Source organism: Anser brachyrhynchus (genome assembly GCF_964034855.1).
Source record: "Anser brachyrhynchus genome assembly, chromosome: Z".
In the NCBI taxonomy this organism is placed as follows: Eukaryota; Metazoa; Chordata; class Aves; order Anseriformes; family Anatidae; genus Anser; species Anser brachyrhynchus.
The window spans coordinates 59325074-59349743 of record NC_137697.1 but is presented as its reverse complement, the minus strand read 5'-3'; the positions used below and the strand labels follow the sequence as shown (position 1 = coordinate 59349743).

The 24670-nt window shown below is 40.9% G+C and overlaps 1 protein-coding gene across 1 annotated transcript; it reads left to right on the top strand.

Moving 5' to 3' along the window:
* Positions 1–1295: 1295 nt before the first annotated feature.
* On the top strand, positions 1296–18728 carry FEM1C (fem-1 homolog C). Its single transcript, XM_080573961.1, has 3 exons — positions 1296–1442; positions 1677–2357; positions 13071–18728. The coding sequence occupies exons 2-3, from the start codon at positions 1814–1816 to the stop codon at positions 14378–14380; spliced, it is 1854 nt and encodes a 617-aa protein (XP_080430087.1). The 5' UTR covers positions 1296–1442; positions 1677–1813; the 3' UTR covers positions 14381–18728.
* Positions 18729–24670: the final 5942 nt, after the last annotated feature.

The following is a 24670-nucleotide window of genomic DNA, read 5'->3' as shown; positions in this document are numbered from 1 at the left end:
TGATATCCTTACTCTCCTGGGCACACAGGCAGAGATGCTCGTTTCTCTGTTGAAATGAGGTACTTGGGGACCAGACCTCTCCTTCTCAGCTTGTGTCCACCCACATCAGCCCTCGCTCCAGCTTGGGGACACAGGTTTGCACCCCCTGGCCAGCTCACGCAGCATGGGCATCTTCTGCCACCGGAGAGGGTCCTGTACCTGCTTCCCGATCTAACCCTCGGCCAGGCTGGTGTAAGGGACTGGGCACCAGCAGAGGCAGGACATGAGCTACACACTGTATGCAGAGGTGTAATTGCAAAATGCAAAAATGCATAATGGAGATGTGTGTTAGCTCAAGGCCTAGCAGAAGTATAGCCACGCTGGGGGTGCCCCCTGGGCCGTGATGAAAAGCAAGATCAAAAATTTGCAGAAATTTCCATGTTAAAACAGATGCGTTGCTTTTAGTGCCTAAGCTAAGAGCTGAGGTGTGGGTTAGGTTTTTCTTAGGTGTATTCCTTTGCACTGCCTGATGTGAGAAGGGAACCTACAGTTCTGCGCTCATCCTCCTCTGCCCTTTGGGACATAAAGAACTGAATGGACAACGTGCAATAATACAGGGCTTTGCAACAGGCACTCTGGCTGGAAACTGAATGTGAGTCCCAAAATGGTTTCAATGGGAGTTTGTGCAAACTCTGTACAAAAAAAAAAAATGTCCAGACCTATCACTCCATCAGGTGTTGTGTGGTGCCCTGTGTTTTTCCTCACAGTATTGGAGCCAGGGCTGTGGATAAAACAGTAAAATGTCTGCCAGAGTGGCATGAGCTAGTGGGGCAGGAGGTCAGAGCCATGCCGAGCTGTACACCAGGCAGGCAGCCCACTAATGCCATGGCCATGAGGCGAGGACCCCTCCTGCTGCCTCCCACCCGGACGCTGCCCTGAGGTGAGCGCCCCGCCATGGCGGCCCCGCTTGGTCCGTCCTCCTCCACCCGCAGCCTTTTCGAAATCGGGCGGTCTTTGGGGGAAGGATGCGGCAGCACCCGCCACCCACGGGTCTGGCAGACCCTCTGCAGGCCCGGCGTGTCGATGCCCGCAGCTCGGTCCCCGAGGAGCCGCAAGCCGCGACACCCCTTCCCTCCCAGCCGCGCCTCCCCCCCCCCCCCCCCCCCCCCCCCTCCGCCGCTCCCTTCCCCTCCCCTCACGGCCCTGCCCCGCCCGCCGCCATTCGGGGCAGCCCGCCCGCCCGCCGCGCTGGAGCGGCGGCGTAGTCCCGCCCCCTCCCCTTCTCCATTGGCTGGCGGGCGCCCGCGCCTCTCTCTCATTGGCTGCAGCGGCCTAGCTCCCCCCCTCCCCCGGGCTGCGGCGCGCCCGCTGGCAGACCCGCGGCTGGCGGTCGGGCTGTCATGGCGGGCCGGCGGGGGGCGGCGGGCGCTGGGCTGTGAGGCGGGCGGCGGCGCCGCGGGGAGGTAACGGCGGCCCTGGGGGCTCCTCACGAGGCTCGGCGGGACCCGGTGGGGCCAGGCGGGGAGGGATCCTGCGCGCGGGCGGCAGCCGGGAGCCGGGGGGAGCCGGAGGTTGCAGGTCCCGCGTCTCCCCGCCGCCATCTAGGGGCGCATCGCGGGGGTCCCGCCGTGGGGGGGGGAGAGGGAGGCGTTGGTGGTCGCGACTCGGCCGTCGCGACTCGTCTGTGTGCTCCGCAGGTCGTCGGCAGGCCGCTGGGGGCCGGCGCGGAGCCCCCCCCCCCCCCATGTCCCGTCCGAGAGGAGGCGGCGGGCGGCGGGCGTGCCGCCAGTAGGCTCCTTGGTCGCCGGGCTCGGAGCCGAGGGGCGCAGGCTAGATGGATCTGAAGACCGCCGTGTTCAACGCAGCTCGCGATGGCAAGCTGCGGCTCCTCTCCAAGCTGCTGGCGAGCAAAACGAGGGAGGAGGTGGCCGTGCTGGTGTCGGAGAAGACCAACGGGGCCACGCCGCTGCTGATGGCGGCCCGCTACGGTCACCTTGAGATGGTGGAGTACCTGCTGGAGCACTGCGCCGCGTCCATAGAGGTCGGCGGGTCGGTCAACTTCGATGGCGAGACCATCGAGGGAGCCCCGCCGCTGTGGGCAGCGTCGGCTGCCGGCCACCTGAAGGTGGTTCAGTGCCTGCTAGACCACGGTGCTTCTGTCAACAACACGACCCTGACGAACTCGACCCCGCTCCGAGCTGCCTGCTTCGACGGCCACCTGGAGATAGTGAAGTACCTGGTGGAGCACAAAGCAGACCTGGAGGTGTCGAACCGCCACGGGCATACATGCTTGATGATTTCGTGCTACAAAGGCCACAAAGAAATTGCTCAGTATCTGCTTGAAAAAGGCGCTGATGTTAACAGAAAAAGTGTTAAAGGTAAGTTAATTGCTTTATTTTCAGGTAAGGTAAGTTAATTGTTATATTTTGTGGCAAAAAGGGGTAGAACTCCTCCTCCTCCTTTAGGAGGCTGTGAGGACCCAAAAATATTCTTCTAGTCTCATCATGTGGATGAGTAAGAGATGAAGTGTATTTAGCCATGTTTTTACTGTTTTTTTCAGCATACTTCCTTGTTAACACTGACTGTAACTTCTTTCTAAATTGATTAATTTTAGGCTTCAAATTCTTAAAAAGTCATGCGAACATGGGAAAAGCTAATAAACTTTTGCTGTGTAAACATTTGTATGTTTATGTTGTAATACAGTCCAATATACAAGCATATATTCTTGTTTTCGTGCGGTTTCTTAAAACAAACAAGCTGTATTTAAAACTGGCCTATGCCACTAAGGCTATAATGGGGAAAGACGCATAAAAAAGAAAAAATATTTTCTACTTTGGAAATGAATAACTAGTTTGCTCTTCACCCACCTCTCCCTTCAAATTCTTGAATCCTTTTGGGCCCTTCTTCCATGTCAAAACAAAAACATGTATTAGGATTAAAGAAATGAGGCTTCAGGTGACTATGACTACAACAGAAGGACTTCCAGGATTGCACAGATCACAAAGGACGTGTCTCTGCCCCTGTTTTGCAATTATACTGTCAAAGTGACAATTTCTCTCACTTTGTTGTGATTGTAAGTATGTGGGCTCCTTGGTTTAACCACTTTTTTTTTTTTTAACATCTCGGACTCTTATGTGAATGTGATACTGGCCTAAAAAACATGCCAAGTATTTCAGGTTACAGTTAATTTTTAACTCGCTGAGGCAGGATTGTGTTTCAGCAGTTTATTTTTTTTTATATATGTTACTAATCTGTTAATACACCTTACTGTAGTATAATACTTTGTCTGTTTAAGGCTAAATTATATGTGTAACAGGATAATATACAGTTAATTTATATCAAAATTTACTTTGTGTCTAAATTATTATATGATACTGTTAAATGCCAAATGTGAGGGTGATCTCTTTGAAAAAGCTGCTTTCTTTCAGCAAATCATCAGATATGCGGGGTTAATGTAAATCAAGATAAACTACCAATTTGTCATAGAGGTGGGCAGAGCAAAATAAATCTTCCTTTGTAAGGATTTAAGTTTGCTTATGAATCATGGACTTGTGATAGGACAAAAATGTCATTTTTCTAGACAGGGTTCGTGGAATAACAAGCTAAGCATAAAATGTGCATCTTTTTTTAAATATATTCCTTCATATGATAGGTATGGGTAGAACAGAGCTGTTAAGTGTCTGATGTAACAGGAAAAAAAATCTGTGGCTCTTTTTTCCCTTCATTTTGTGTCAGTAGAGTAGGCTTTAATTTACTTGTCCTTCTTATTTACTTTTCTACTGCATTAATTTTTTTTGCTTCTTTGCTTAAAAACTGAAAGGCAGCTGTGCTTTCCTAAGGATTTTCTTATTGCTCTCAGTTTCTTTGTTATCTTAATTCCTTCCTCTCTATGGTTCTTTTAGTTTCTGGTGTGACTCACATTTTGAGCCCATAACCAAAAATTCCCATGGTATACTCGATCCTTACTGATTAAAAATAAAGAAGTTGGATTGGATATGTTTTAGATAATTAAAATTCATTTTATATTTTGAACTGCAGAGCGCACATATGGTTGTGTGTAAATAATACCTATTGGTCAGGTATGGTCTGCCTTTTTGTGTTTGGAAATCCTCTCTCACGTGACAGGAGCATACTTCTTTTCAACATCTTAAGCCTGTCTGATCTCTGAACTTATTTAATAAGCAGTGACAATGTAGAGGAAGAGAGAAAGTAACTAGTGTAAAACCTGAAAGTGAATGTCAGCTGCGGAAAGACAAAGAACTGAGCCAAACTGGGTAGCCTTAAATTTTACAGCAGTATGGGTGTTGTGGTGGCTGAGGCTCAACAGCTCACCTTCTGAACTTTGGTTTGCAAAAAATGCTCAGTAGCTGTTAGTTTCAAAATGAGTATTTCCATCAGGATTTATTCTACGTTATCATATTCCACCTCTAAGTCTCTGTGTTATTTTCATTTTTTGCTTCTTCTGGCTGTTCGTTAAAGAATAGACAAAGCATAGGGGTGGTGTAGTAGGGAGGTAAAGAGAACTTGAGTGGTCTGCTTTAGAGTAGGAAAACTTGTTGCAGTCCCTGTATCTGAACTTTAGACAGGCTCTTTCCTGGGCCATTCACGGGGGGAAGCCTTTTTCTGTGAAAGAAGTAAAAGTTTTACGTAGTAGAAATTTTTCAGCAATTAGAATTACAAAGCTCTTCATAGGAACAAAGCTATGCAGCTTTCATAGAGGTAGGTTTGGAAAAGTGCTGTTGTGGGAGATAATTACAGATTGTTTTACAGTTATTCTCAAAACCAGGAAAGAGTTTGAGCCATCCATTGTGTTTTTTACACTGGAATTTGATATTCTAAGATAGGATTTTATTCACATTTTCAGAACGGGGAAGTGCTAGGGCTGGGAAAGATATAAAGATGTTTATGTTAGTAGTTCCAGGGAAACTTCAAAATACATTCAGATGAAAAAATGGGTATGGTCAAAGATTGCTAAAAATCTGGATGACTGCTGAGGCAGGGTGTAAAAGATCAGTTGAAAAACGTAGTGAAATTCTAATTCTAAAATACGGGTAAAATCCTGCAACAGTGTTTAGGACTACTGAAATTCAGAACGCAAAGGCTCTTGAAGGAGAGTTGGGGAAGTGCACAAGTACGTCTAGGGTATGATTAGAGTTTTCGTAAAGACTTGAGTCTGAGTCAGATAACAGGCTACAGTGAGGTGAGGTGTAGGTCTGGCACAGTCTTTCAGGAGATGGTGTTGAAGAAGGTGGTAGCAGGTTGTTTGGGGTATGTAAGTGCAGTACTGGGAAAAATGGGCTGTAGTTTGGTATTTAAAATATGAGCATTTTGTTGGCTTTGATCTGCTTTTGTGCAGATCTGACTCTCACAGTTGCCCGAAAGTTCTGTGAAGAATGTAGGCAACAAAAATGAAAACTAAAGATTAAGAAAAAAAAATAGGTTACACAAACCACATAAGCAAGGGGGGGAAAAGTCATAAGTGGGTTAAGAAGGGTAGTTTTTTCCTATTAGCACTGTGGGAAATAATAAATATATATGCAGGTATCTTTTATTTTTCTTATTTTTTGTAAAAGCAAAAACAGCCAAAGCAACACTTCCCAAGTGAGTTAATTCAGCTTAATCTTCCTAATTCAGAGGCTTCTCAGAGATGTTATTCCTGTTTGGAGAAGCTATAAACTAAAAATAACAAATCTTAACAAGTTTTAATGGTATAAAATAATGTCTAAAACAGCTAATTATTATTAAGAAATAAAAAAAAAACTAGTACATCCTAAAGTTCTTAAAGCTCTTAAGTTGCTCTTAAAAGGAGGGACAACACGACTAATAAATACTACAGTAGCAGAAACCTGAGGTTTTTCTCCTGAGGAGGTGGAACCCTAGAGGTGACCCTCGTGGGTGAGGAGGGAACCTTCTGCGTTTTGGCTGCGTGCGGTTTTCTGTTCGCCTGCATGGCAAATCTTGCCAGCAATCTGTAAGTTCAGTGCTGGCTTACCGTGTTAGGAAAAGTCCTCTGGTTTGCTCAGTACAGAGCTTCACTGATGTTTCTGCGCACAGTCGTCTTGAGGCCAGCAGGTCAGCACAGGGAGAAAAATGCTTACTGTTGTAATTCAGGTGGTAGCAGTCTTGGCCATGTCTTCAGACAACAGATTTGGGCTTTCTTGATGATATACATGGGGTTGTGTTTGTCAGAACTGGATTTTATATTTAAGTCAAAGTATTTTGTAATTGCCCCAAAAAATTATTTTGCTTGCAGACCATTTTAAAGAGATCTTGTGTGTTTTGTCTGGAGTCAAAAGTACATAGGTCTTGCATTATGAATGTTGGCTATGCATGTTTTGATAATCTGCATTATTCTTTATCCTCCTCTTCCAGGCCTGCTGCAATAATGTAGATTTGTTCCTTTCTTTTCTGCAATTAACAAGTTGAATAATAGATAGGTACACAAGCACCGATAGCCTGGATGGTCTTAATGGCACAGGGAATAAGGACTCTTTTCCCAGAGTATCTACTTGAAAGGGAGGGAGGTGGTTTTTTTTCTGAACATGGCTTGTAACTCTTTCCATTGCTCAGCCGCTTGGAATGTGGTCTCTGTCTTCAGCATCATATTCCTGTATTTTACTGATGGTCTTCGCTAACCCAGTCCCCCTCCTGTTGTTAGCAGACACATCTGCTAGCCAAAAGACTAGTTTTTGACCCTCCAAAGTATTAGAAAATGCTGTAAGAACTGCTGGATGAGGCATTCCTTTAGGATCCTCTTGAGATCTGCACAGGAATGCTCAGTCGAAAGCACAGTTTCTTTGTCATTTATGGTCCTCCATACTACCGTACTGTAGCAGTTGGAGGAAAGCATGCCTTCCGAAAATGCAAAATAACACTGCAATTCAAAATCTTGCTAAGTTATACTACATATAGCACATATTAGCATATATAGCGTATATTAGAATAGCTTTATAACATAGCATGAAGGATGAGGCTTGTTCGCTTTGCTTGTTCAGTTTGGGAACTACAGAAGCGTACGGACCTCAGTCACTGCAGGTAGTTTATCAAGGTTATACACGCAGCGGTGCTGTGACAAGGGCTACTGCTGTTTCCATGTTATTGTTCGTGTGGGAGACTGGAAAGCATAATGCTCAAACCTCTTGAGAAGGAGAAAATCTTTTACAGAATTAGGCTAAGAAATACAGGGATTAGGTAGATTCCCACTTTTTGCTCTACGATCAGAGTGGTTTAGTACGCCTTAAAAATAATTAATTTTCCCTTGCAGTAAACATTAAGGAGTCTGACAGGTTTGTTCTCTTCTGAGTTTTGTTTTTTTTTGTCTTGTATACTTGCCAAGATTCATTTTTTGGGGAAACAAAAGCTAAGCAAGGAGATCTCTTTTTTTTTTTTTTTCCCCTGTGAGTAAAAGCCTTGCTCTAAAAGTGTCATGTGCTTTTTTTTTCGTTATTATTTTGGTTGGTTTTTTTTTTCCTTTTTTGGTTAATATTGCATGACACAGTGCACTGCATTTTGTGGATATTTTGTGTGTGATGGTATGTGAAATAACTTCAGTAAAAATGTCTGTAAATAAGATTAAATAAGGAAACGGTTTAAACAAAAGTCTTTTTTATTTCAACTAAAAAGGAGATTATGTTGAAATTAAACGGTTAAAAATGAGCTTTGTGTTGTTAATCTTAATAATACAAGTTATCCTGAAATAATTTTGTGAGCAAGGGGAGCAATTATTCTTTTACAGAACATGGAAAGTAGATTAAAGCTTGCTGAGGTTAGCAGTGCTTTGCAATTTTTACTTGATTTCTTCATAAAGGGAAGACATACCTTTAGCTTTTCTTTGTTATGCTTACTGAATGTAAAGATGTATAAGGGATTTCTTGTGCACTGTCCATATTTGTATGTATGTATCAATACATATGAAAAAAACAAAAGTACAGCTGCTGAAGGATTTAATTGCTTCCAGTACTGTGTTGAAAATCAGTGTTACGTGAACAGCTACACTTTTAAAAGAGTGATTAATTTTATCTGCAAGGCTGCTAAAATAGATGTATCTGACTAGCTTTACACACTGGTCAGTCACTCAAATCAAATCTTTTTTCTCTTCTATTTGATGTTGAACAGCTCAGTGTTTATTTTCAGGAACAGATCCCAGATATGAAATCAGACTGATAATAAATTTTTACTACCCAGAAATCTGATCAGGCATTATTTATTTATTTATTAAATAAGGAAGTAATATTATATATATTAAAAACATAATAAAGAAGTGGAGGTACTTGATATTGTTTGCAAATCAAGTCAAATCACTTTGTGTAATTGCTGTGTCACAAGCTACCAGTCTGTTTAGGGAATTATTTGTTTTGAAACAAAGACACAACCTCGTTGTAAATTTGAGTCCCCACCCCAATTAGCTTTTTGTAATACTGGAAAATTAGGTAATTAAATCTGGGATACATAGTAATGATTGTGTAATGTTCATAATACTTTTAAAGAAGGACTATAACGAAGGAATGAAATGTGCAGCTATGGTGTCAACTGACCGTAACTTTTTTCCTTATCTGCTCTTGCAAGATTTGGGAGAGCTGAAGGTGATGGTTATTCCTTTTCATTTTGTTGCTCCTCTTAATTAGAGGAAGTTATTAGGTAATGTGAATAGTGTTTTTTTTAATACAGATAGAAACAGCTTGTAAGCAGTATTAGCAATGCAGTATCCTGGCATTCAATTCCTAGCAGAGAAGTACCATGCCTACTGTAACATTGCCAGTCCAATTTCATTCCTGTGCAAGAATGATGCTGATTATTAAGCAGCATGAAAGGCTCAGTCTTCTATATGTGATCAAATTCCTGCAGATTATTTCAGAATGGAAAATAGTTTAACAAAATTTAAGTAATTCTTTTTTGAATTATTCATGCACAATTAAAAAGCAACAAACAACAATAAAGAAAACCCACAACAAAGCCACATAACAAAGATGATGGTCAAATTCAAGTTATTTGTCCCTTAGAAAAATGCTTATCAGAGAATGACTTTCAAATAACTTTCTTATTTTCAATCTTTTTCCTTTTTAATACAGCAGTAGATACATTACAAAAGTTAGACCGATTGGCTTCTGAAATGGATGAAATTTTTAAATTCATAATAATGGTTAATTTATTTGAACTGTTCAACTCCTGGGCAGTATCTGGAACATAGAAGTAATATCTTTAAGGCCACTGCAGCATCTCTCAAGTACTGCAGTGTTTCCTTCCTACTGCTGTATTTACACCATCCAGTCAAAGTAAGTGAGGTGCAGCGGCTAAAAATTAGTGGTGATGGTCTTCCTTTTTCAGTCTGCACATTGTTAGAAGTAGCTCTGGTCTCCAAGGGCTACTGCAGTGTAAGTAGCTAGAAAAAATTACCCTAATTCTGATAACGCTGTCAGTAACTACTGTTTAAGTCAGTTGTAATACTAAGAAATTAATTTATCTTTTTAATGAAGGACAGTCTGATTGGAAAGAGTAATGAAGTTCTTGGGGTTCTAGGCATACTCCCACATGTCCTGCAAGGCTGCGCTGTAAGTTAGTGACATACTAAGTTGTTGGTTTGGGCCTGAATTTACCCAGACAATGGCTAAGCTTAATGTGTGTGGGTTTTTGCAGTATTAATGTGTCATAACATATAAGTCTGGCAACTGATAAGAGTTTCAAGAGCAGCATTATATGGTGATGGATCTGCAATGTGTGGTATGAATAGCTACCATGGATTCAATTGTCAAAGCCAGCAAAGTGTATTAATAGTTGAAGCAATTGTAAGAACTCCAGTGATGCTCTAGCATTTTGCCTGATTAGTCTTTAACATACTTCTGTGTTACGACTTTTTTTAATTTCCTAAAAATGTTGACCTGAAGGTAGAAAACGGGTGCCAATTCCAGTGTTTTGGAGCTCTGCTGTGAAGGATGGGATGTGGACTTGAACACACCTTGAAACGGCCGTATTAGCTGGCGGCGCAGCTGGCACCCAGACCTGTCTGGTTTTGCTGCCATCACAAAGCTCAGAAGTGCCGACAGCCCAGGGAGCAGCAGTTTGGGTGCTGTAGTTGCGTTTTAACTGGATTTCCCCAGCACAGCAAGAAGAATTGCATAACGTGTGTATTTTGGCAAGTTCCTCTTGTGTGTTTGTCTGCTTGTGACTTCATTCCATCTTGGGAATTTAAAGGTCTCATGCCTGTCAATATTGAGGTATAGAGGTACAGAGAGAGGGGATTACATTTGATAAACTACACGTGCCAAACTTTTAATCTATCTGAATTTGGAAAAAATCTGTTCTTGTGGTTGAAATCTTTATTAGTCTTGGTAGAGGCTGTAGTGTGAGCAAACCAGTACTGACTTAACACTCTCCATTACTGACAATAATTGCCTAAGGTATTAACATTTGAAAATCACTTGCCGCTGTATGACCTGAATTTAGTTTCATGAGTCTTGATCTAATAGATAATTTCAGGTGCCACTTTGTGTTGGGTGTCATCCTCTGTTTACTTTTTAAGAAGTGATAGTAAAATAATTGGCAGCTATTGCAAAATTTATCAGGAAAATAGTATTTTGCAAGTTAAGTTCACTGTATGAAATACGATATTTTCTTTTGTTTGTTGGGTTTTTTGTTTGTTTTGTTTGGAACTAGCAGTTAATACTGGTTGATTGATAAAATATGTCTGTAGTTGTCTTTCTGCTATAACTGCAAAAAAACTATTAAATTTCAGCTTTTGAAAATAGCAATTTGCACATCTTTTGTATGGGTTTGATTAGTGTGGCAGGTAAAGTATCTGGTGTGTTTGAATCAAGATTGTCTTGAATAGCTACTGTTCCTCCTTTTCACTGTTATAGTTACTGCGAATGGGAGCAACAAAGAGGTCTTAAAATGTGCTGTTAGTCCTTCCTCAGATGGTACACAAACCAGTCAGAGGAAAAAGCAGCAGACTGATTTACATGTAAAGCTTTGAGAAAGTTTTTGTGGATAGCAGAAGTATGTTTAGATTAAAGTGTTCTAATGGGTACACAGACCTTGGCCTCGGTTCCCCCACTAGGACCTCAGTCACACCCTCCTGCTTTTTACCCATCCATGACTTGTCAAAAAAGTGTTCAGTAAATATTTTCTTGTCTTGGGGGCATATCAACAGATAAAAGCGGACTACTACACAGGAAGCTGTAACTCAAAAGACAGAATACAAGTTCACATTGTGAATCTAAAGTATCTGGTTCTGCTTGTGAATTTAGAGGACAATCATCATGGCTTGAGCAGATACTTCTCAATTTTGCTTTTGTGGGATTTTTCTTCATACTTCAACTTCATATCCTCTTACTGTGTCCTGTTAGGAAAAAAAAAAAAAGGGGGGGGGGCCTCCGAAGTCACATACTAGAAAACTAGAAGATGTTAACATTATTTGTATAGATCTACAGGAGGTTCCTAGAATTGAAATGGGAAAGGAAGATAACTACTTCTGAAATGTATTTCATAACTATGAATCTTTTTTCTTATATATAGAGACATACATGTACCAACTTCAAATGTTCTGTATTTGAATTTATTGTATTTAAGACAGCAGAAAGATGTGCCAGTGGAAAGCAGAATGGAGGTAATACTCCATTTAGTTTGTCTACATACAGCGTTCAGCTCTTCAGACAGATTTCAGACATGCTTTTAATTTGTTTCATTGGCTGGGTAATAAGAAGAATGAATTGCACATTGTAGAGATCAGATCCCAGGAAAAGAAAAAGATATCTATGAAGGTAAACTAAGCTGTTCAGATTAGTAAGTTATGTATCTACAACTACAAACTTTCCCAAACATTGGCTGAAGATTTCAAGAATTTATTTCCTAACTTGCTATAGTTCTGTTGTAGATCTAGAAACAGCAAAGCTCACTGCAAATCACTGTCGGCATAAAAAAGCCTGCCAAAAATGCAAATACAGAAGTTTTAGCAAACCTTTCTTTCAGTTTTTAAAGGCAAAAGCTGATGACTATAAATGGACAGACAGCCTTTGGGTAAGGTCTCATTTGAGAATATAGAAACTTGCTGGCAGTGCAACAGAAATGGATGGTCTGATAACCGGTTAACTGGGATTTTGCAGTGCTGATGATATAAGAAAAATTAATGGAGGGGGTGGTGGGTAGTTACACAAGCCTTCTGTTAATTATTTCTTGTTGATTTAGTGGGAGGTTGAAAAGTTCGTAAGCCCGAATCTGTAGTACATATAATATGTATAAAGAACAAGGTGGGTTTCAATTGTGTGGTTCAAGAACAATCAGTGGCGTGAGGCTTTATGTTGGGAGAGGACTGGGAGAGCTTGTCATCCATCTTCTTCTCTTCTCTTCCAGTGAAGTGCTCATATTTGAAACGGAGCAAAATTTTCATCTATTTGAATCATAATAGCTAAATATTTAACTGTTGTGCCCGATGTTTTCTTTCTAATTTGCTGTGTACGTGATTTTCAATGAAGTGGCTTTAGTGCTTGCAAGAAATCTCAACACAGTGTTAGTACTGGAGTGCCTTTAAATTAGAGAATATGCAATGACAGGCTTACGAAGAGTAATCTGAATGTAAATGATAAGACACAAGATAGATGGCTGCATGTTGTGCTGAAGACATTTTTTTTCTTCTTGTTGAGTTAGCCCAGCTTTAATTTTCATGCAGATCATATTTTTAATTATGTCTGGAGATATGGAGGAAGGAAATTTGATGAGGGGAGAAGGGAAAATACAACAACATGGAGATTAGCAAGCTTAGGTTTCTGTTTCATATTTGAAAGCAGATTAAAAAAATCTCATATGTAAGGGAGGATTCTGTTTTTACTCTGTTTTTACTCTTTTTTTATTTTTTTTTGGAATAATGAGACAAAAAGGATCTTAAGAGCTGTTTAAATCTTTCAGGCAATAATATCAAACATTTTTGTCTGTTTAACTGCCTTGTAGCCTTGGTATTTTAGTCAATCTTAAATATTTTAACTTTTCATTTAAGCCTTTCATAGTCTGTAGATGTCAAAGCACTTTTTTTAACTCTTAACGTGGCTGGATTTAGGCTATAATTTAATTGTTTGTGTAATTGATTTTTTTTCTCTTGCTAGGAAACACCGCATTACACGATTGTGCAGAATCTGGAAGTTTGGAGATAATGAAGATGCTTCTCAAGTATTGTGCTAAAATGGAAAAGGATGGTTATGGAATGACTCCCTTGCTGTCAGCTAGTGTGACAGGCCACACGAATATTGTGGACTTTCTGACCCAGCACGTACAGACCAGTAAGGCTGAATGCATAAATGCTCTGGAACTTCTAGGAGCAACGTTTGTGGACAAAAAGAGAGATCTGCTTGGTGCTTTGAAATACTGGAAGCGAGCTATGGAGATGAGATACAGTGACAGGACTAATATCCTGAGCAAACCTGTGCCACAAACACTAATTATGGCCTATGATTATGCTAAAGAGGTGAATAGCTCAGAAGAGCTAGAAAATCTTATTGCAGACCCTGACGAAATGAGAATGCAGGCACTATTGATTAGAGAACGTATTCTTGGCCCTTCTCACCCAGATACATCCTACTATATTAGATACAGAGGTGCTGTCTATGCAGACTCTGGAAACTTTAAGCGTTGCATCAACTTATGGAAATACGCTTTGGACATGCAGCAGAACAATTTAGATCCGCTGAGCCCTATGACGGCCAGCAGTTTGCTGTCATTTGCTGAGCTTTTCTCCTTCATGCTGCAGGATAGGGCAAAAGGCCTACTGGGCACTACTGTTACATTTGATGATCTGATGGGCATACTGTGCAAAAGCGTTCTAGAAATAGAGCGGGCCATGAAACAAACCCAGTGTCCTCCTGATCCAATACAGTTGAACAAAGCCCTGTCCATTATTTTGCATTTAATCTGCTTGTTGGAGAAAGTACCTTGCAGCTCAGAACAGGAGTATTTTAAGAAACAGACTATTTACAAGTTTCTTAAGCTTCAGCCTAGAGGGAAAAATAACTTCAGTCCGCTTCACCTTGCTGTTGACAATAATACTACATGTGTGGGTCGCTACCCAGTCTGTAAATTCCCTTCTCTACAAGTTACTGCTATCCTGGTGGAATGTGGTGCTGATGTAAATGTCAGAGACTCTGATAACAACAGTCCGTTACACATTGCTGCACTGAACAACCATCCAGACATCATGAATATTCTCATCAAGTCAGGTTCACACTTCGATGCCACAAACTCACATAAACAAACTGCCAGTGATTTACTGGATGAGAAGGAGATAGCAAAAAATTTAATCCAGCCCATAAATCATACTACGTTGCAGTGTCTGGCTGCTCGTGTTATAGCAAATCATAACATATACTACACAGGCCACATCCCTGAAAAACTAGAGGACTTTGTTTTGCTCCACAGATGATAGCACGGAGCCCCAGAGTACTGTTTTTGAAGCACGATTTGGTGACTGTGTTTTCCTTGAGCACTGTTGTGGTACACCAGCGTTCCCTTAGCTTGCTCCATCTTGCTTTCATTGGCTAAAGTGTTGTTAGCATCAGATCTGCAGAGTTGGTTACCCAGTATTTAATATATGCCATATAATATATTTTGTGGGTTAATTAGAAATGTAATGCCATATTTAGACTCTTAAAATTGTCTGCCAAAGGCTTGTCTATTCTGGTCTTATTTGCCTGTTGGGTGTTTGGGACTGAGTTGAGTATTTTCCACTGATGTCTTTATACTATAACTGTTCTGTGGATTTTATACAGTTGGAAGGTCATCTTTTTTTGGTTTTGCTTGAGCATTTCTACTCTACTCTATTCTTTTTCTATGGACTCATTGCTAAACTGTTGAAGTTGGATGGACTTGTTAACATTTGCAACTACCATAAGTGCTTTTATCTTCTCTATGCACTGGCTTAATCATGACTGTTGTGTGTGAGCATATTTCTATGCAGCAGTTGGCCAATTTTGACCTAAATGTCAGTTTCGTTTTGCAGTTTGTTTGGACCTCTTTTTGAGAATGCTGTCTTCATAGCATGACAAATTTTGGAGCTACTTACCAGTTCTCCAAACTTGGGTTTGACTTTTTTGAGTGCTGTTACTGAGGTTGCTTTCCTCTTGATCCTCTGGAAATTTGTACTAAATTTGGGAGAAGAAAATCCCTTTTTCTCTTGGTAATCCACTTGAATTTTAAATCTGAAAATCATTCTGTTGCATCGTGCAGTTAGGGGAAGAGTCCTCGCTATGTACAACTGACACCTTCCCCTATGCACTAATGTCTTGCTTGTGCTGGTTATGTGACTAGATGTGAAGTTTGCTCAGAGTTAAACCTCAAACTTAATGATACACTTTAATGAGAAGTAGATCAAACGTATGCTGTATTTTGAATTTACAAATCAACTTTAGCTACAAAAGAAACTAAAGCATGTTGGTGGCATGATGCTTTTCAGTCCAGATCTAGACATCATCTAATATAATTATAACATAGTAAGTGGCTGTACGCCAGGGTATTGGAAGTTCTATAGAAGTGTCCCTTTTTCTTCATTTTTAAATATCTTTATAAATATTTGCATGGATTTTACGTCTCTACTGTGTCAGCTGTACTTAAAGAAAACCTGAAGTTCTGTTGTGTATATAGCTCCTGATTAAAGTACCTATTTTTATAATATTTGCACAACAGCTTAGCTTTTACAACAGAAAGGGCTCTTTTGACTTGATAAGAAATCTATAACTGAAGATCATAAATGTGAGTGCGATTCAGGTAATTCATACAATTCAGCACTTTACTGTTGATTAATAGCAGAATATATAATGGCACATTAGCCCTGCAAATGTCTTAAAGTCAAATTCAGTTCTGTTGAGTAGAATACAGTTTACTTGCAAGGTTAGTGGCCTAGCATATTGGATATTGTTGACTTGAGGTGTCATCTCAATGGTAGGTAGTAAGCGTATCTATGGATTTCGTGCTCCAGAAATTCAGCAAGTTTGTTTAGGCTTTTGTCAGTTTTATATATTTAAAAGCCAAATTAATTAGATAAAGGTGAAGCTGTTATAGGAGGGCCATTTTCAATTTTTATTTCTAATTTGATGTTGGAACATTTTTGTCTTCTGTGAATTAGGTTGAGGAGGAATATATCTTGAGTGCATCTGAGAATTGTTTCTTGCTGTTCCTTGTTTTTTGGCTGTTTCAGGGTTCCGATTAGTGTTCCTATTAGTTTAGCCGTTCTTGAGGAACATACTGGGATGGTTTTAAACAAAGCTATGTTGAAAGTGCTGATGCTGTATTGCCACTTTCAGACTGTATTTTGAAGCATCTTTCACATGTGTGTCCCATGCCATGTGTACATCATAAGAAATTCTGAGAACGAGGAAATCCTGTTTGTTTCTCTTGCAAATACGCAGCCATAAATTTCTATTCAATTGGCTGGATTTTTCTGATTCCTTACAATTAAAACATGCCACCTATGTTGTCATTTGTAAGAACAGTAGTTTGATTTTTATATTCCTTGTTTTCTAATTTCCTATGCTTCTCTATTACTTTGTAAGCAGGGGTAATTAAGAAATCATGCCACAGTAGAAATGGCCCACATTAAAGCAGTTCACAAAAATACTTCTTTCCATAGGTCAAAGAAAAAGGAATTTTTAGATCTTCAGAGCTTTATACTCTGGAATCTGTTTGCTCCTTAGTGGTTTTAGTTTAAATTTCTGTCATTATCACTGTCTAATATCCTCTTTAAAATTAGTTACTTGGACATTGAGTCCAGAAATATAACCTAAAAATTGTTAATTGTTAGCAAATCTTTGAATGGAAAACATTTTCAGGAGAAAGCATATCACTATTAAAAATACATAAATCTAGTGAAAATTGTTAAGTCTTACGGGGAGGGCCTATTCTGTTAACTTTTTGCTTTTCTTCTAACAACTAACACATAATAGAAGTACTGATTTATTGTATGTAGTTCTGTCTAAGTATCTACCAGCATGCATCAATCTTGAGGTGTATCACATCCATTCAGAAGTTATTTTTTCACAGTGTTGAGGCTGTTTGCTGAACTCTTGAAAGTGGCGGTTTTGTCAGATGCTCAGACTTAGGTCTCCAGGTGGATGAGTTCATGCATTTAATTCCATTTCCATAGCCCCGTATGCTTATGTTACTCTCTAACTTTTTACTTCATTTTAATAGAAACCAGGACAGAGCCTGTGTTGGGTAATATGCTGGGGGATTAGTTCAGGATTTGCTGTTTGGGAGGGTGGGTCAGGACAGCAGCGCCTGTCTGAGATGCCTGTGCCACTGTGGCCAGTGCTAATGGGTAGTAACAGATTTGCCCCCACAGGCCTTGTTTCAGCCCGGTATTGTCTCCAGTTCAGTAGTAGATAAGTTTGATGGACCAGATTTTTTTGTTTGTTTTACTTTTACTCTTGTTACTTGTTCAGAGGTGGCCGTTAAGATGTTTCCAGTGAAACATGCTGATGTTAAATACAGTGGTACTGCTAGCTGAACTCACTGTGGTCAGGACAAGGAACTAAAAAGCACTCAGAACACAAATAATCTTTGTCATATTTTTAACTTTCTTTTCTTTGTGTTTGGGCTTTTCTGTGATGAAACGCGCTTTTTCTGAGCTACCAACACATAAACACAATGAGAACACTGTGGAAAAAATTGTATGGCCTGCAGAGGTGAAACAGGTTTTAAAATTGATTAAACAGTTTACAAGTGTGGTTCCCTAAATACAATGATACCTCCTTGCTTGTTGAGACCTCTTAAGGTGCATTTGGGGATTGGAAGGAGGGTATGGGGATAAAAATACTCATTTTTTGTCCAATCATCTTGGACTTCAACTGAAATACTTCAGCCAGGTAGATGAAGAGTACTCTAATAAAAAATAAATGCTGTTCCTACCAAATCCTAGAGTTCTCTTTCTGTTTTTTTATCACTTACTCTGGTAACAAGGTTCGAGTTGCCTGCTGTATCTGTTCTGTTTGTTAAGTGTGAGGTAATGGCACTTTCTGAAATGCAAGGCAACAGTGTGGCTCTTTTTCCATATATACTTCACAGCAGTCCCTGGATATGAAGTAATTTTGTACATTTCTGTAGTTCTCAAAAAGTTCTCTTTTAACAAATGTTTTGCAACTGGTTAAAATTTAACTCTTTCCATTTTTACAAAACACTAAACAAAAAACCCAGTCACTTTAAAAAAAGGAATAGGATGCCATAGCAAAATCCTTACAAATGTATTTAAAAAATGATAAAAACCTTTCTAGGAAAAACGTGCCTCTCCTCACTTTTATATCAACTGCAAGGTGACAGTGGCAAGATATAACTACTGTTGAAAGAGCTTCCTCACGCTTTGAAATATACGGAGTGAAATGCATGCTATGCTCTAAAATGTTCACAAGTATGACTACATAGAATTAACACTAATTTCAATCTTTTGTGACTGCAATAAAGTCAAGTGGTATTTAATGTTTCAAAATAATTTTGAGGAAATTAATGGGAGACCTACTAGACTGTCCTTATTGTTGAACCCTCAGTGAGGGCAGAATGAAAAGTTACTGTTCGTTTGGTTTTAACTAATTTTGTTTGTGTTCCATTCTACCACAAATTTCCTGTGCAGGGCTAGCTCCATGTATGGAAATATTGCAGTTAATTTTTTACGTTAAGTAATTTAACTTTAACAGTAATGTTAAAAAGGAGTAACAACCATATTTCTCTGCTCATACTCCCTTTAGGCTCCAAATGCAGATTATATTAAAATGTTTTGGAGAACACCTGTCTGAGTCTATACATCTGTTTTCTTTAGGGTTACTCAATACTGGTTGGTAAGTCTTTTTGCGTTGAGTATGAATAATTAAATGTCAATGCTGCAGCTTTAGACTTCAGTTGTCACATCATTAGGAATTATACCTAAAGCAAAATTCAATGTTTAATTCTCTTTCTTACTGTGAAATGGTGATCCACCCAAACCTTGAAGTTCTGGTAATTGGTAGTGGTGAGGAAAAGGTTTAAATTGAATGACACAATTTCTATATATCTGTAGAAATTATCTAAGCCAGTTGCTAGAAAATGCAGTTAGTCATGCTATTAACTCCATGAAAATGGTAGTATTAGCTTATAGCATATTAGTAACTTGCCAGATTTTGTTATAAATGAACAACAGACACACTTTTTCAAGAAAGTTGAACAAACTGATTTTATTCAGGCTTGTGAAGTGTCTTCCCTATTGCTTGCACCATTTGAAAAAAAAAAAAAAAAGTAGAGAAATTGTGTTCTCAGCCGTGGAGTACTCTATGAGAAGATCCTTCTTAAGAGGAAATAAAGAATGGAGGACTTTGAAGAGCATTGCCATCATAATTTCAAAAGGTCTGTATAGGCACAGTTGTCGTAATCCTATCCTTAAAGACATTGTACACTTCATTTCAGAGAGCCGAAACTTTAGTTTTAGGCCTGGTCAGTAACAAACATCACAAAAATGATGATCTGGATGAGAAAAGCTGATCCAGAGCTTTCACAATAACACGCTTGTTTCACAGATGGCTTAATGAGTTGAATATAGATTCTCTTCATTAGGAAAGGGGAAAACCAGAAAGGATCATTCATGTTGTTATTCATCCCTCTGCAGTTGCAGATGATCCTAAATGTTTCGTCTAGGAGTGGTGCTGGCCACCCTAGCTCTATACCCATACAAAATGCTTGTTGTCAGTAATATATGCTGGCTGTCAGTGAAAGACCAAGATTCATAGTACAAAGCAGCACAGAAAGAGGGCAAAAAAGGCCAAGCATATGGGATATTACTCTGCCAAAAGCAATGTATTTGTGTTTTTTTTTCCCCCCACATAATATTCAGAGGGCCATACACCATGCACAGTGGAAAACAAGAATCCCTTACCACCACTACCACCCCCAAAAAACTTACCTTGCTGTTGCTCTCTGACACTCAGAAAAGAAATGGGAGACAGAGTTGATGGGAGTGGACATAGTTATGGACGAAGATGTTGTTATGCACACAGGAGGAAAAGAGAATTACTTTCTGACCCCTGCAAGTGCCTGCCAGAAGTGTAAGGCTGTGATGTTAATGGAAACCATGTCTCTCACGAGGCTGTAAGAAATGCTGGTTCCTCTCTGAAGTTCAAAGGGTTCCTTCCGTCACATCTCCTGAAGATTTATCAAGTTGTAAGTTCCTTGCCAAATTTCTCTTTAGAAGTCTATTTGGAACTCCAGTCTTCCAATACTGATTAACTTAATTCCCGTTCAATATTTTCAGCTTTGTATGCTTGATCCTTTAATAGTTTCAGCACTTCTTTATCCTTCATACATATACAATTATCCTCTTAACCTTCAGGTGATAAGGCAAAGAGAAAAGTCACATACACAGAACCAAGCTTTCTTAACTGTAAGGATGAGGGATGACCAAAGAACAGGAAATAATTCAGTTGACTAAACCAACCTTTTAATGGTTTAGTTCTTCCTTTTCCGTTCCATTGCTTGTATATTGTATGTATACTAAAAACAAACAAAAAAGTTTTGCAACTGAGCATGCAATTTAACTTCCCAAGTCTTTCCTCTTTTATGGTAAATATAGAAAATAATTTTCTCTTGAAAAATCATAAATTATATTGTCCTGTTCCAGTTTTTATTAGATACTTTTCTGCTTGTTTGCTTGACATAAAACATTATCCTAACAAAAGTGAAGCAAAACGTTCAGTGGATGATCCACAGGGACTATTGCTGTTTTCCTTCTCTTTCTTCTCACTCGTGTAGCTACCAGACTTTACTATTTTAAATTTCTTGCAACTTTGTTAGCTGTAATCTGGTAAATCTTGTTTTTTGCCAACCTGTAAGACTGAGTTTTGTCGGACTCAGTGCTGTTCTCTTTTTCTGGCTTCATTAAGGGAAATATGCAGCTTTGCTAAGGGAAATACAAAGTCTTATTTATCATGCTTCTTTCTTCACACTTAATGTGTGATTTCCAGGGAGCTGGAAAAAAAAATAAATCAGGACCTACTGTCAAATAAAAAACATCCTCTGAGAGAGATGCTCAGTGCGTTGCTAAATCAGGAGTGCACATGGCTTATTTCAGACCTGCCTCGTGTTAAGCTCAGAGCCAAACAGCAGCTCATCCCACATCGTGCCGGGACCAGCATTGATGCCATGGTTCAGGTTAGGAGCATGCTTTTGAAGTGAGTCTCCTGACCATCCTCGCTTGGTGTGTTTTGGTTCGTATCACAGAGTTGTCTCAGTCCCTGACCTGGATTCCTTTTGAATGAAACTAAGCTGAAAGATGCTCTTCAAAAGCTCACGTAACAGGCTCTGACCACTAATGGGTGTTCGCTTCACGGGACTAAACTGTAAGTTGTTATGAATAAAGCCTTTTTCCTCTCTTTTCCACTCCTTTACCCCAAAAGTATGCAGTATAGACTCAATCCTTGGCACCAACTCCTCTGCTCTAAAGATCTGCTCCTTCCCAGTTCAGATGTGGCCACAGTTTTGTTTCCCTTCCTGTGTTAAACATAAGATGACACACACACTTTTTTTTTTTTTTCCCTCTTCCTCGTAAGTGGTTACTGCCTCTCCAAAGTAACACCCCGCAATTTGCGCTACGCTTTGAGCTGGAAAATGAAAATGAGATAATGTACCTGATTGCTAAAGTGGATCTACCACATCGTTAGCTGCTGGAAAATGAATCAGCCGTGCTCTACGTGTCCCTGATACTTCCTCCTGACAGCAGGACTGACCTTAGTACAAATGCTGCCATTCTGATGTAAAGACATATTTGCTCCATTACTGAAACGCAGAAACTAAGGCACAGACTCGGTGCCATCTCGAAGAGACCTCTGGAAGTTTGTGTTGTAGCAAGGAGCAGGGCTTGGGTTATCTGGCTCCAGGGATGCTGATTTTGAGATTCTTTGCTCCCAGTATACTGTGACCTTGGTAATTTCATATATGTAGAGTCTGCTTTAAGAAAATACCACTGAAAATTTCTGTTTCTGTAGCTTCCTTTCTTAGGGAAATGAGGCTGATGTTGGTGCACAGCCGTACTGTATGTGTCTGTCCTTCCACAGTAATTTTTGACCATGTTGGGCCAGTTTAATACATCCAGCAGAAATAAAGCAGTCTTGGAGATGATGCTCGTCTGTAGTTTTCTCCACAGACTGGGCAGAAGGCAGGGACCCAAGTAGCAATTTCCGCTGAAGTAGAAGGATCAGCATGAGCTTGCCTCTTACTAGGTGTGAGGCAGTCCACTTAGGGTTAGATTACTTGCAACCACGGAAAAAGGGCTCGATCACATCCTATGCTTTATTAGCCAGCAGCAGCTCTAGCGGCTAGTCGGGACACGTAACACATTTATTATGTCATATATCATACAGTTCTTCCACCTGCCCACCAAGGTGGTAGCATCTGACCAATGGATTGTCCTGGTTTTTCGTTTCTCTCTCATCGCTCAACATGCTGAACCCTTACAGTTAGCTGTAATTTCTTTGTGGCACAGAATATACAGGAAAACAGACTAAGATGCACAAAATGAGAAATTCTAGAGCCATCTCTGGCTGTATACTGGTTGTTTCACTAAATCAAATCAGTGTTGCCTACATGCCAAATCTGTTTGCAATTAACTCTGTTGAGAGGTGGTAATTGCCTGCCAGGAGAGCCGGGGGAAGCAGTGACTCCAGTTTCGGCTGCAGGGGTGCTGGCCTTGTTCGCCTCCTGGTTTCTGTGACCTCGGTGCGTGTTATGAGCAGGGCCAGGCTGCACAATCGCACTCTTGCAAAACCCTGCATTTCAAGATGGTAACTATTGTTTTAAAAAGCTTAACGCTATGCGAAATGAATACTGGAGACAGAAATGTGAATCTGCTGGAAAGCAGTTCTGTGGGAAAATAGATCTGGCGCTTGTGAAATGTTACCCTCTAAGGTCTGCTCTGTCCTGTGTCTCTGGCAGGAAATTTTTTCCCAGTCCTGCTGAGATCCCCAGCTCTGTGCATGCCTGGGGTGAGCTTCCAAGCTCTGCTGGGCTCCCTTTGCTCAGCCGTGCTCTTCCAACAGTGGCTCCTCGCCCAATGCAGCTGGTACCAGTGGCCGAAGCGGGTGTCCCCTCTGCCAGCAATGCCCAGGGAGGCCTGGTGCTGAGGCTGAGCTGCGATGCCTGTCCAAAAACACTTGTTCCGCTCTTGCTCCATCCCTCGCGACCCTTTTCTAGCCGTGGTTGTTTTCTGTTCCAGGGAGGCTCCTGGACCCCGCTAACCCTCTGCTGCCGTTGCGGCTAACCTCGAGCCTGTGTTGAAATGGGGAGCACTTGGGAAGGCTTTGCCCTTGCCAGGCCTTAAGCAGCAGGCCCTTGCCAGGCCTCGCTCTTCAAGGGAGGTAAGGCTGCTACACCGCTGCTTGGTCTCCTCCACAATGTGGGATTTGGGCTCCATAAATTGCTGCACGTGGTATATTTTGTCTCATGTGAGGCTGTGGATGCATACAGAGCAGTTGCTGGCGTAAGCTGTGGCGATTCTGTAAGCAAATCTTGTCCTAAAGTCAGTCATGTTGGATTTCTTCCCATGCAGAAGGTATGTAAAACTTTGCCTCTGATTAAACATGAGGTCCTATGCTTACAAACTTGCTGATTTTGCACTTTGTGGCTTCTGAAAAGCTGCCTTAAAAATGTGTCATTCTTTCAGTCTCTGCATCCCACTATTTTATCCACCAGGTCACTGCTTCGTGAACCTGTTTTGCCCTCCTGTGCTGTGGAAATATGTGCTAACACTAGGCATGTGGCACTGCACGTGTTTCCTCTCAAGGCGTGTGCTGACACCACCAAGCTGGGAAGAGCATTCCTGGTGCCTTGACCGTGTGTGCTCTGCCTGGCTGTCTTGCCATGAACAAGGTGAGGGGCGCCTACCACAGGGGATAATTCCTAGCAGGCTCAAGAAAGTGTCTTAAAAATAGGTGATTATGAAAATCTGTAAGTGATTACTGGAGAAACACATATTAATAACCAGAATTAAATATGGAAATGTTTAAAGAAACATTTAATGTTTAAATAAACAGAAAAAAAAAGGAGGCTGGACATACATAATTCCAGAAAATGAAACACCGAATGTTCTAGGGTTGCATCTTGGGACAAGGAACAATATCTTGGGACAACAGGCACCTGCTGGTGGGACTGGAGAAGCAAGTAAATTCACTTCTGTCTGAGCCCTGACCCTGTTCACACCCAGACTGAGTGCTCACTTCGTCGTGGCTGGATAATTAGGCCTCTGTGAGCTTAGAGTAAATAGCACTGTTTTCACAGAGCTGGCCGGAGGTTTCTCGGCAAAGCAGGCAAAAGAAAATCTAATCTTGAATTGGTAGGGGGTTATGTTTTGGAACAGGAGAGGGAAAAGGGCTAGAAGGGATCTTTTGAAAGGAGGAGGATGTGATGGTCAGTAGGACTTTAAGAGGCTGTGAGCGAATTAGGTACTCCATGGATGGATGTGTTGCCATCCCCTCTGTTCATGGGCTCCTCAGAGCAGTCACTCCCAACATCGTGCATCTTCCATGCAGCTGGACAAAGGCCTGGGCTTGTTCCTGCCACAGTGAGAGCAAGAGACAAGGCCAAGAGCACACCCTCGGCCCTTGCTGTTGCAGCCAGCAGTGACAGGACAGCGATGGCTGCTGCCAGAAGTCCCCTTCCTCCGTCCCCCGCACCAGCAGCTGCCACGCTCCTGCTCCCCAGAACGGGGCCT